Source organism: Takifugu rubripes, chromosome 18 (assembly GCF_901000725.2).
Source record: "Takifugu rubripes chromosome 18, fTakRub1.2, whole genome shotgun sequence".
Classification (NCBI taxonomy): domain Eukaryota; kingdom Metazoa; phylum Chordata; class Actinopteri; order Tetraodontiformes; family Tetraodontidae; genus Takifugu; species Takifugu rubripes.
In genome coordinates, this window is record NC_042302.1 from 3172124 (window position 1) to 3184810 (window position 12687).

Here is a 12687-nt window from a genome sequence, read left to right on the forward strand (position 1 = left end):
ATGTTGAGAAGACAGAATATTAACATCAAAGGCCACTTTGAGGAGCTTTTCACGTGTCTGGATTTAATGATGCCAGCGTTCAGGCTTCAGTGAGGTGACACATACATTCTGGGTTACAGCGCGGTTACAGACAAGAGTGCGAACACTTGGAATCCTTTCAGACCAGATCGGAAATGCCAGAATTGACAGAAAAAGCAGAAGAATGCCGAGTGTTTCTGGACATTTGTGACCTTTTCAATATTTTCTTTAATGCTTCCACACTTACAGACATTCTAGGGTTTCGTTTATTGTGCCATAGCATGGGAAGATCTGAAGATTACCATAAGAGGAGATCGTAGCGCATAATGTTTGGCTTGATGCTGCCGTGTGTTAGCATTAGCTCGGCTGTTAGCACGAATACAGATGACCACTGAACAAAAATGAGGATTTTCCCTTAAATTCCCGCTTGATCCTTCAGTGTTTGTTATGGCTTCTCCAGTTCGGGACTTTCAGGTGGTTTCTGGATGCACTTGGTGTCTACAACTTCAGAGTGAAGGTTGTTTTATTGCAGGAGGCAAAGCGGTGTCGTAGCATCACGGGGGTCGTCATCGCCTCCCGGTGGTGCCGGCGCCGCTGCTGCGGTTGAGGTTGCGGCTGAGCTGAGGGAAGTGGACCGTGGGGGTTCGAGACGTCGGACCGTAGAGGCCGAGGTTTCTGGCTGCTACCGATTTCCTGGGCTGCTTCACACACGGGAAGGGAGAAAAGACCTGCTGCTTTGGCGGGACGGCGCCGGAGGACGGGAACGCAGGAGTGGACGGCGAGAGGGAGACGCGAGATGACGAGGACAGAGAAGAAAGGGACGGAGTGGAGGGGGAGGGGGTTCTGTAGAAGGAGGATGGATGGAGAGCAGAGAGGCTGTTAGCTGTAGAGGATGAGCATGGCATGGAGGGGGAAGGTGGGAGATCGGAAGGTGTGGGGACCGGAGAAGGGGTGTGGCTCGGGGTGGGCGGGGGGGAAGGATTCAAGCCGACCGGCTGGTTGGGGGGAGTTAAAGGAATGGCGGGGAAGTGTCTTTTGGGGGAGGAGGTTTGCTCTGAACCTGAGGAGTCGGACTCTTTGAGTCTCCTGGAGGATGGTGGAGGAGGAGGAAGCAGAGGGACTGGAGGTTCTGTTTCTGGGTTTATGTCCTCTAGGTCCAGGGCTTCCAGCTGACCCACCACTTCTCCCACTTTGGCTTGTCTCGTCTCCTCGGTGATCGACCCGGTACCGGAGGGATTGGGAGACTGAGGGAAGGAGGAATCGCTGCCATCTTTCTGCTCCTCCTCGCTCCCCCTCTTCACCTCGTCTTCATCATCCTTCCTTTCCTCTGAATCTCCAAATCCCAGCTGAGCTCGAGCCCTGGCTACGTTTCTCCGGTGAACCCGGACATTAGCGTGCCAAGGCGACCCGCGGCCCCCTTTGGAGCTCCCTGGAGATCCGGTACCGATGGAGGTGAGCGAGCTGCGGTGATGCCTGACAGGGGAGGCCTGACCCTGCGACACAGACCGACCCTGCAGTCCGGAAGTGTCGATGTTTGGGTATCCGGAGCCGACACCGCGAGGTTTCCGACCCAGGAGGAGGTGGTTGATCACGGTGCTGGAGGGGTTGAGCTGGGACGGCAGCACACGGGTGGCGGGACACTTGTCTGGAAGGAACGTCAGAAAGTGAGAGAACAGAGAGGAAAGTATGGATTTAGTTCTTCAGAAATATCTAGACCTGGATAGAGACACGGCCGCCTGGTGTCCCGGAAGGTTTAGACACTAATTATCCTTAATTGGCCATTTTTTAATGCCCATCTTATTATTAATTAAGTGACTTTTTTCCTACCCTTTTACCTGTTACAAATAATATCCTGTTATTTGTGTCATTCTTGCTGTAATCAGCTAAATGATCAGTTCATTGATCTGTTTAAGAGTCTTCGTTCTGAAAGTGTCATACCACCGATGGACACCAGGGGGCGTCTTAGACAAATTAATCAACGTTAAAAGAAAAATCCAGAACAGAAAAGAGTTAATATGTGTAAACCAGGCCAGAATTAACGTGATGAAAGATGAACGGCGCATTTAGAGAGAGAGAGAGTGTGTGTGTGTGTGTGTGTGTGTGTGTGTGTGTGTGTGTGTGTGTGTGTGTGTGTGTGTGTGTGTGTGACTATGGGGAAAACAACGACAGATAAAACAGCAATGATGTCAGACAGGTTTCCCAGAACAGGATAGACTGGAGGAACTGGAAGAATTCCAGGCTGTCAACAGACCAATCGGCCAAAAAACCATCATGCAGAAATGAATTGTACCCGGACACATCCGTCACCGCTGAGGCTGAGCACATTTGCTGCCGTTTAACTGATGTTCTAAGGAATTACTGAGCATTATTCTGGGATTTCTGTTGTTTTCTTCTGACTGAAAATGCTGCTCATATCAGCAGGGTGACGTTTGTCCCCAAATACGTGTTTAAATAGTGTAAGCTGGAGCAAAACCATCACCAGATGAAGCAAATATACTAAATGTACACTTAAATACATCAATAATAATTAAATTAAATCCATCCAATTTTTTTAAAATGCTCTCAAAATTCATTTAAAGACACTTTATGAAACCTGTAATGGTTTTTTTTCTTCGTAAACTGATGAAAATAAATAAACAAAACAAATAAATAAATAAATCCAGACTGGACGAATTGCCCGAAAAAAAATTTTTGGTCTCAGAATTTGTAAAAATGATTCCTAAAATCAGACATTATATCAGTTCTAATTCGCTCATTGCGAAACCTCAAGCCTGATTTGTTTGGGTGGAATTTTGAGAGCATCGTCTGTTTGATTTAGACGATCAGAGCAGGTTTACAATATGAGAATGAGGAAAGTCCTGGTCAGATTCTGTTGAATTGAAATAAAAAAGGGTTTATAAACTCATAAACTGGAGAATTGACTGGAAATCTGCCCCAAATGACCAGAACCTTAAATACCAACAATCATCTTTGAACTTCTGCAGCTGAAACAAAGAAACTATTAAACCCCATCAGCCACCAGAACACCCAGTTAGTTTCCCGACGACCCCTTGATTGGACCTCGGTACCGTCAGGGTGGCGGTCGGGACTCTTCTGACCGTCGGGCCGCTCCTTTAGAGCACACGTGCTCACGGCTGCTTCAACTCCAGGACCTACAAGTCACACGTCATTATCAACAACCCAACTTCCTGTCTGACCCACGAGGCCCCTCTGTGGTTCTGAGGCTAACCCTGTAGCCTAGCCAAACGCTCCGACTTTAGTGCTGCTGTGGCAGGTTCTGTTGTGTGTTTACGACCTCCCACCTGTGCGTACGTAGAGTTGCATAGCCTGCTGCTGCTGCCGCCTCTTGATCCGGGCGTACTGCTTCTTCAGGGCGTAGATGTCGGTGTTCATTCGCTCCATCATCATGCTGTTGATTGACGCCTTGTGCTCCGCCTTGGCTCCTCCACCTCCCGCCCCCGCGGCTCCCACCGCCCCCGGGCTCAGCTCGGCGATGTTGCTCTCCTCCGCTCGCTGCTCTGCGGCGCCGACAGGGGGAGAATCGTTAATCGGGTTTTACGATGCGCGAATCGGCGGCACGTTTACGTTGCTCGGAGATTAAAGTCGAGAGCTCTGGAAAAGGAGGGAAGCGCTGCACAGACAGGCCTCATCACATCAGATCACAGGGCTTTGCGGGGGGGTTTAGGCTTCAGAAAACCTCGCCTTTAGATCTTAACCGCTAAAATAAGTCCCTCGGGCTGTTGGAAGAGCTGCTGGTGGAGTGGGGGGGGGGATTTGTGATTGGAGTCAAAGCGAGGACAGACGTTTGAGATTTGGGACAGATGTTTGGTCCTGAACCTTCTGGCTGCACCCACCTTTCAGGTACTTCTGGTAGCGCTGCAGCTCAGGGGCCAGCAGACCCCCTAGAGGACCCAGACAGCCCAGCGCCGTCACCATGGAGTCTTCGTCATCCATGTCGGCATCGTCGTCGCTCTCCCAGCTGCCCAGACCCCCACTGAGAAGATAAAAGCATGAAAGTTCGTCCTCATTATTGCTAATAAAAACCCCATTATGGCCATTTTTGGTCTAAAATCACCGATAAGTTTGCTCGAACACACACACACACACACACACACACACACACACACACACACACACCTTCCATTGGATTTGACCGAGGTAGGAAAGGGAGTGATGTTGTACGTGTATTTCTCTCTCAGCTCAGCCAGCTGTGGGAACGGAAACACGGCCATGGAGTAAACTTCCTGAAAGGGAAAAAAATTACGGAAGATTTCTCCATCAGGATCGGACGGGGATGGACGTCAGCGGCGATTTTGGGTTCAACGAACCTGCATGAGCTCGGCGGAATCGAAGAGATTCTCCTCCAACATCTCCTGCGTCAGACACCCCATCGTGCTGTAAAACTCGTCGGCCGTCTTACAGTATTCAATCCTCCTGGACAGACACACAGGACGACCAGCAGCGTTTACGAGTCAGGCGGTGATTTTAGATGGATTCTGATGCCTCTACCAGCAGGTACAGTTTAAAATCCTTCCCTTATTGGACCTAGAGTGCATGAGTAAAGCCATGCAAGATGGTGGTAACAAAACGGCCACTAGATGGCGCTACAGACAGGCAGCATCCCTCAACGGCTGCACCGCTGTAGTCCCCAGCTGTACTCACTCTCCCAGTCTCTCCCAGATGGCGAGGGCAACCCGGAACAGCATCTCGGAGCCTTCGAAGAAAACCGAGTCCCAGATCTTGAGCACGGTGGGCGCCGGCAGGCAGGTGGCGAAGATGGTGAGGAACCACTGCATGGTGAACACGTTGGTGAGCGGCGGCTCGTAGCTACCTGGAGCCAAACAGAGGCGTCAACACACTCCCGCGGGCGGGCGGAGGAAGTGCCGACGTGCTCGCGGGCTTTACCCCCGGCTTCCTTGTTGGCGGATTTCTGAAGGAGGTGGAGATGCTGGGAGAGTCTGGGCAGCTTCAGACGCAGCAGGTCTCTGAACACGGCCATGTCCACTGACGGGAGGGGGGGGGGGGCAGTTAGCACGCGAAGTATCATAGTTACACCCCGTCGGAGGACCTGGCGCGTTTACCTGATAACGCTCGAAGGTTGTTGGCAAAATAACTCTCAGGTAACACCTTGTCAATCAGGTAGATCATCACCTGAAATCAGAAAAGCCAAAAATCACAAATCTGCCCATTTCACTTGGTGTGTGAGTCCGTGTGTGTGAGTGTGTGTGTGTGAGTGTGTGTGTGTACCTTCAGTGCATCGCTCTCGTTTCCTTCAGTAACCTCCAGGATGAGCGCGGCCAGCACGTTGAACCCTTGGCAGTAGCCCACGGCCTTGTTCCAGCGGGCGTACGCCAGCAGCACCCTCTTCAGCACCACTCTGTCCTGCTCCCCCTCCTGGCCGCAGTATGAACTGCAGCCAGTCCTGTGCAGGTCCTGAACACCAGAACGGATCAAGAATCGGGAACGATGCCACGGATTGAAGGAGGGGAGCCGACATGAAGATGACACAAGCATGTTGACACGTTGTCCTGTCTGACCGTCACCATGACGACTCCTGCCAATCTTACTCACTGCAAACATCTATCCCCAATCTGTAATAACCGCCGGCCTACCTTAACGATTTGGATTCCGAGGGAGTCGTCGTCCGGGTTGCTCCGCTCGTTAAAGGCGAAGCGAAGCGTCTTCTCCCAGTCGATGGAGATGCTGTGGAGGTACTGGTCAGCCAGCGTCAGCCAGACCTGCAGACACAGCCAGCAAACCCCCTCGCTCAGCTCTGAGATTTCACTTCCTGCTCCGCTCAACAGAGGAAGAGACGAACGCCAGAGCGCCTCTGGGGCACGTTCTCGTCTCGCCGTCTTTGAGTGAACAAAGTAAACGCTTTTCTTCCAGTGAAGCTGGGTCAGCTGCTCCTTTGGAGCATCACTGTCAGAACAGCTGGAGGTCGAGGATTACAGTTTATTAAATATTAAATAACAGGGCCGGCAAAATCCATTCAACCATGGCAACACTCCCAGACGATGTGTGGGTTTATTTGCTAAATACACACGAATGTTTGGGTATAAATTAGGTTACATATGCTGCTACATATGGCTTTCACTTTATAGCACTAAAGGAAATAGCTCTTCTTCTGTTAAGCGTATTTTCAAACAACCTCTTAATTGTAAAACCCGTTTGGGTTACATACCCTCCTCCTCCATTCCTTTGGGATCCCAGTGGGGAGTCTGGCCACTGCTTTCAGGGCATCGTACCACTGTTTTTACACAACAAACCCAATTCAGATCAATCGAAAACACATTGGTGTAAACAGGTTAATGAAATCAGTGTGTCTGTGAGTGATGTTGGACGTGTTCTACCTGCTGGAATCCGTTCTTTCCCAGCGACGGCTCAATGGAGAATCTCAGCCTTGTGTCAACTCCTGAAACACAACGTAACCTTTAGCATTGACCTGTCATACAGGGGAATAAATGTAGTAGGACTGTTTAGAGGGGGTGTTAGGGAAATGGTCATTGTTAAAGAGGATCAGTAAAACAGCTTTCAGATCAGAAGTATGATGAGTTTAAATCAATGAATCAACAATTAATTCATCATATGGACTTAAATATCTTACCAGCACATAACAGTGATATTTAAACAGTTACTACGGTTAAAAAAAATTAAATATGAAAGGCAGATGTTAGGCTAGCATTTTAGCTGAGCAACAGCGGACACAATTACACATGTTTATGTTTATGTAACACTTTACAGTACATTGTATGGGTCTAACAGCAATGATTATGGGATGAAAAATCTCAAATGATCGAAATTTTAGACCCAGAAGTTCCCTTTTGGATCTTTTGATTGTAAAAACAATCAGACTCATCTGCTTCATATTTATATGTTATCCTCCCAGTGAACACCTCATTAGGGGGCCTCTAAAGTGGTTTATTTGATCAGTCAGATTAATAAAAGTCTTTTAAACGCGCTTTGAAACGCGGAAGCGGAAGTGTCGCTGTCCATTTCCTCTCGGTGCTGAAGTTTTCCCGCGGTCTCTGCTTCGCTCGTAACTGCAAGATCTCCTCGTTAATGGAGAATATTTAACGTATTTAAAACAAAATTCCAGCAGCACTCGGATCTGGGGTTCTGCTAACGACCCGCTGACATGCCCCGGCTCTGGAGCGACGGCTCCGCCGGCTGAGGTCTCCCACGTCCCGCAGGGACCCGGAACGATTCTCCGCCGGCAGCCAAACTTATACACGTTAACAAGCGAGAAATTCACGCCGTGAAATTATTTAGAATGTGTGTTAAACCTGCATATTCCGCCTCTGTCGTTTGGTCCTGCGCCATATTGGATTGTGCAGTTCCCTGTGGGAGGTCTGGGCGGATTATCGCGGGGAAAACCCTCCTCCTGCCCCGTCACAGATTACAGACAGCCGCCAATCACCCCGGAGAGTCGCCATGATTCAAACTAAACGCTCACCTTTTTTTTCCTAAAATGAACGAGCTAAAAAAGCATCAAACAGCTGCTTCAAATCCATATATATATATATATTTATATATAGTTAATATTTATATATAGTTAAATTTTGAGGCATTAACTAAAATGGATATTCCAAAGGATTAAAAAATACGGATGTAGAAAACCTCAGAGTGTAGGAAGGCATCATTTTACTTTAATGGTCACGTAAATTCTTAAATTATCTGTTGTAAATGTCAAAAAAGAAAAAAAAAAATCGGCAAAAATACCATATTTCCGCCTGTTTGCAACCTAAAAACAGGGCTAATATCACTTCAGCGCCTGCTCATTTGATCTTCTTATTATTTATTTGATCTTATCTTCGTGCAGGAGGAGGATGAGTGTTTTCCTGCCACATTTGCGTCCATCGTGGTCGTTGGTGTAAAAACGGACACTTGATCGGATACTATTTGGTGTTTTTAATCCTTTGTCGGGGGTGCCCCACTCACGTTTAACAGCATAGTCATATATATCCGGAAATGAGCTAAATCAAAAAAATCGATATTAAATTTGATTTTCTTTGATTTCTTTACAACTCTTCTTGCGTCAATAATAATTTTTTTAAAAAATCAGTCTTCTGATTTGGAGGATTAATCTGATGGGAACAAACGAAACAAACCCCCCGAGAGAAGCTGCTGCACCCGGAAGTGCCGCCATGCAATTGATCACATCAATAAGATTTCCAATCAAATGGCGCATTTAAAGCGCGCTCGCTCACGCCCGGACATGCACCCGTGTCACCTGGTTCTAAGGTGCAGAGCAGCCGGGGGGCACTCCTGGAGATGCCGTTACGTTTCTTAAGGACGTTGCTGATGATGTTGCCGACCCCTCCCGAGCCCTGCGGCCGCTGCCGCAGCCTCACGCCGGCCCGCGGCCTCCTGCCGGCGGCGGGGAGCCGCTCCTGCCTCATCGGGGAACCAGAGGGTCCGGTCACCTCATCGCTTTAACGCCCCTCCTGAACCGGATCCGTCCAGATAACCGCTGCCGCTCCTGCTGCTCCTCCTCCAGAACGGGGAAGATTCGATCGGTCAAAGCGATCAGTTTCAGATCACTTCCGGTGACGGTTTTTTTTTTTTGTTGCCGACCACGCGGGCAGAACAGACCCGAGATGGATCTTTAAAAACAAAAGGATCGCTGCTATAAAAGAAGACGGACGGTGGTTCCGATGATGCCGCTCACCTCCTCATCCTCCTCCGGGTCTAACGTCACCGAGAGAAGGCGCGAGGATGGAGAGACACGTGGGGAGGAGACAGGCAATGACGTAATGGTGGGCAAAAAAAAATACCGACCTGTCAATCACTATCACTGTAGTTCTAATTGCCTTAGTGGCTCAGACTTTAGAAATACTCCAGATTTTTCCTCATTCTGCAGCAGGAAACGGGCAACAGCGCCCCCTAAAGGGCTGGAAAACACACCAAAAAAAGGTTTGATTCTCAAGATAGGCTCCATTCAATATCTGCAGCCTGGCTAATGATTGAAAAACTCTTTCTCCATCAGCCAATGATTGTTTCTTATTTATGTTGACTACACAAAACAAATGTGTGAGCTTCGACCTTTCACCTCCACCAGTTTTACCATCAGCTTTGCCGTCCGTGTCCAGGTAAACGAGCACAGAAACCGACGCATTTTCGCCTTCACCGACTAAAACGATGGCTGAAAACGTTAGGGAGCATCGAGCTGCTTCAGACACAATATTTAGTGATTTAGAAGTGAGGGGAAAATATTTGGGGGGGCTTCTTTTCCTCTCCTGTACAATCATTTGTCCTTCTAACATGAAATATACATTGTTTTATCATTGTGCCTAAAACAGGATGCAAAAAGTTTAAAAGAAGACGTCAGATAGAAACCGGTTGTTGGAGGAATGTCCCCAGAGCTGCAGCAGCAGCACGAGAACACGCTGATCTCTTCTCAGGTGTTGTCATCAGTCACTGACCTCTATTGTGTGACACATCTTTAAAATAAGGGGAACGCACCTACTATCTACCCCAGAGCTCACAGCTGAACTGTTCAGTTATGTAAATGTCAGTTATTTTCATACGACTCAAGATACAGGAGAGAACTCTCGATATGCAAACCTGTAGCTTCAATAATGGCGCTTCAGTTTCCTCTATAGAACATCTGATAGGAAAAATGGAGGAAACACCTAAACCACCAAATACTAAATTACTATTTGTTCAGAGTCTCAAGACACATCAGAGAATAAAGAACTTCTGAAGGAACCAAATTTGCTGGGGGCCATTTTACTTTTGCATGATTTAAAATAAAAGCTGTGAGGTCTGTAAAACATCTGGAGTTGCTGCAGAATGAAACATAAATAATCTCATTTCCTCCACGTTTTAAGCCAACATTTAAGGCAAAAAGAAATCATCGTAAACGACAGCAAAACATACATTTTGTTGACATAAATCACTTTGATCTGCGATCAAAGCTAAACAGGAGCCCTTACTTCGTTTCTGTGAGACAGCCTGGAGACACGCCGTGATGATGTCATAGTTCTTCTGCAGTTTGTGGCTAAGTCGGTCTCGCCTCCTCAGCTGGCGGATCAGCTTAGCCGACTGCAGGCCGCTGCGATATTTGGCCTCCTGGATGATGGCGCGCAGTTCCTCCGGAGCTGAAAACACAAAGACGTTTGCCGAGGGCGATCTGAATGCTAAAGGAGGAGGTTACCTGCTGGGTGACGTTCTCTGAAGCTGTTTTCTGGTTATAAAACCACGTTTGGACCTAATTCAGAGGAGCTGCTTGACCATTTCCAACATGTGTGAATATTGAGAATAAAAATGAGAATAGAAATGAGAACACTGCTGCCGTTGCTGTGTTTCCCCGAGCCTCAGGCAAGGAGGAGCAACCAGAACACCGACCCAGACGAGCTCCGACATGCTGATCTAATTTTAAACTGAGATTATACTATTTATATATATATATAAATATATATCTATTTTATATATTCTATTCATTCAAAAAAAAACTCTTTTTTTTCCTTTCCCGAACTTCTGGTTTTTATATTTGTAGAATTCTGACAGTTTTTATTAGGATTTTCTTCCCCTCCAACCTGCATCTACTGAAAATATAAATCTCAACTGAAGTTAACACAAAAAACATCTCAATTTTATAAGAAATGAATCCATAAATCCTCTTTTACACAGTGCAGTCTGTTTCAGAAAATATTGTGTTTTCATAAGGGAATCTTTTGAAAAAACATAAAATTAATTTCCCCCCTCAGACTGGTTTAGCTGTGGGAAACGCTGGCACTCTTCATCCGTCCTGGTTCCCTCCTCCTGAGCAGCGATCCTCTGCACTGTTTGACTTGAGCGAGGACAAACACTGAACTGGGAAGCTCGGCCATGTTTACAGTAGGAATCCACCTTAAGGAAGGAAACAATGGCGGCCTGGCACCCACGTTAGGGTCCCTCTCCACCCTCCCAGGAAGCCCCGTCAACTAGTCCCCTGGTCATTTCACATCTATGCATCAATGTTCTGTTAACGTCACCACTGTTTCTTCCATTTGTTTCATATTAACAGGGATCATTTCTATATATTCAAGCTTTTAAGTTGTTATAACTCCTAAACTCCAGGTATTTTTTATTGGAGACACCTGTGCCAACAAGCTGCAGCATCTAACATCTGTATTTGCCAGTGATCCGGTGCAAATAATCAGAATTATGGACTGAGAATGACAAGCAGTTTGCAAATAGTGATACGTGACACCTCTGATTCGTAAAGCATTTATAGATTGGCAGACATTTGAAATGATCCAAGATTTTAGAACTTTATATTAGGAATTGTCCTCACGTGAAGCTTCGAGACTTAATATGTTTTTTTTGTTTTTTTTTAAAACAACACAAAAATCACCTTTGCACGAGGTGCATTTACCTTTCTGGCCCAGGTAGTTCATCTGCAGCCTCCTGGTGTGTTTCTCCTGCAGCTCCTGCAGGAAGCTGGACCCAGAGTTGCTCCGGCCCGGGAAAGCATCGGAACCGGACGCCTCGGTGGAGCTGTCCCAGCTGTCCGCATTCCTCCTGCTGCCTCCGCTGTAGGTCTCGTAAAGCTCCACCAGCAGGCAGTCCACGATGGAGCTCCGCGGGGCTCTGAGCCCATCCGCCTGGCTCTCCGCGTCGCTGTCAGCGTCCGTGCGGGGCCTGGGAGCGGCGGACCCCGGCGGAGTTCCCGCTCCGTTGTGGCTCTGTTGCCCCGGAGGTGATGATGTGTCACGGTGAGGTGACAGAGACGGACTCGCCCACTGCTGGAAGCCGGAGAATTCTTCCTGCAGGGAAGAAGCCGAGTTCACAAAAACGCCGCTCTCGTCCTCAGAACACACGCCACGATCGCATATGTCAACTTCCAAAAGTTCTTCCCCGTTTAACTCCAACTCCGCGTCCATTTTTAAATCACCGGCAAACTCCTCAAAACTACCCCCGCCACGGCTCTACATGGGGGGGTTATTTTCCCAGGAAAGAAACCGAACTTGCAAAGTTTTCCTTGAGGAGGACCGAGTTCCTGGAGCGCTCCATTATTCCGCTTCCAAAGGTAAATACCGTCCGGCGGCCTTGCCGTTCCTTCCTCATTGGTCAGGACTCGGCTGTGCTGTCCCCCCCCCTCCCAGATCGAACAATGGTCCAGCCCACTGCCTCAACTTCTCAACGGCTGCTAAACTTTCAGGTGGCGCGACAGGTGCAGGTGTCTGCGGGGGACCAATGAGAAGGCAGCTTAAAAGACGCTCCACCAATCAGCGTCCATGTTGTGGAACTGTTTTAAACCAGGCGATAATGGCAAATTTTAGCATATGTTAAAATAATGACAATAAAAATAGCTAAGATATATGAAGAAATGAAGTATTCGAACATCGTTTGACCCTTAAGTGTTAAGAATATCTGTTTTATTACTATTCTTAGCAGCAAGTTTCTGAACTTCTTTACTTCAGACACTCTTGGTTGTTTTGATTGGATAATACAGCACGATTATTTCTATACCCTCTGCCTTCCATATTACGCCTGATTTTTTTTAATAGACTATTTCAAAGACAAAGTTACAAACATAATTATATGAATATCTGATGTAATTTTGACAATAGATATTAATCAATTAGTCAAAACGTATTTATAGTTATACGTCAAAAGTCAATGCTTTTTGAACATATTAATTAAGATAATACTGCGAGGTAATTAATTTAAATATATATA

At 47.4% G+C, this 12687-nt stretch overlaps 1 protein-coding gene across 5 annotated transcripts; it reads right to left on the reverse strand.

The window, feature by feature from the left end:
• Positions 1-36: 36 nt before the first annotated feature.
• On the reverse strand, positions 37-12111 carry tbc1d30 (TBC1 domain family, member 30). Of its 5 annotated transcripts, none has more exons than XM_029825400.1 (15): positions 11381-12111; positions 9957-10121; positions 6372-6433; positions 6203-6268; positions 5631-5756; positions 5266-5451; positions 5100-5169; positions 4924-5022; positions 4681-4849; positions 4347-4452; positions 4156-4262; positions 3873-4012; positions 3321-3536; positions 3087-3170; positions 37-1663 (listed from the first exon to the last, which is right to left on the reverse strand). In XM_029825400.1, the coding sequence occupies exons 1-15, from the start codon at positions 11886-11888 to the stop codon at positions 585-587; spliced, it is 3183 nt and encodes a 1060-aa protein (XP_029681260.1). In that variant the 5' UTR covers positions 11889-12111; the 3' UTR covers positions 37-584. The 5 variants fall into 5 exon arrangements, with proteins under 5 accessions (XP_029681260.1, XP_029681263.1, XP_029681261.1 ...); XM_029825403.1 differs by lacking the exon at positions 11381-12111 and adding an exon at positions 8252-8512 and having other exon boundaries at positions 9957-10091; XM_029825401.1 differs by lacking the exon at positions 3087-3170.
• Between the last annotated feature and the right edge of the window lie 576 nt (positions 12112-12687).

Coding starts and splice junctions, on each gene's coding strand:
- tbc1d30 (XM_029825400.1), bottom strand. CDS start 11,888: ATGGACGCGGAGTTGGAGTTAAACGGGGAAGAACTTTTGGAAGTTGAC. Junction 5,170..5,265: donor ACGAGAGCGATGCACTGAAG/GTACACACACAC, acceptor TTCTGATTTCAG/GTGATGATCTACCTGATTGA. Junction 1,664..3,086: donor TCCCGACCGCCACCCTGACG/GTACCGAGGTCC, acceptor CGTTCCTTCCAG/ACAAGTGTCCCGCCACCCGT.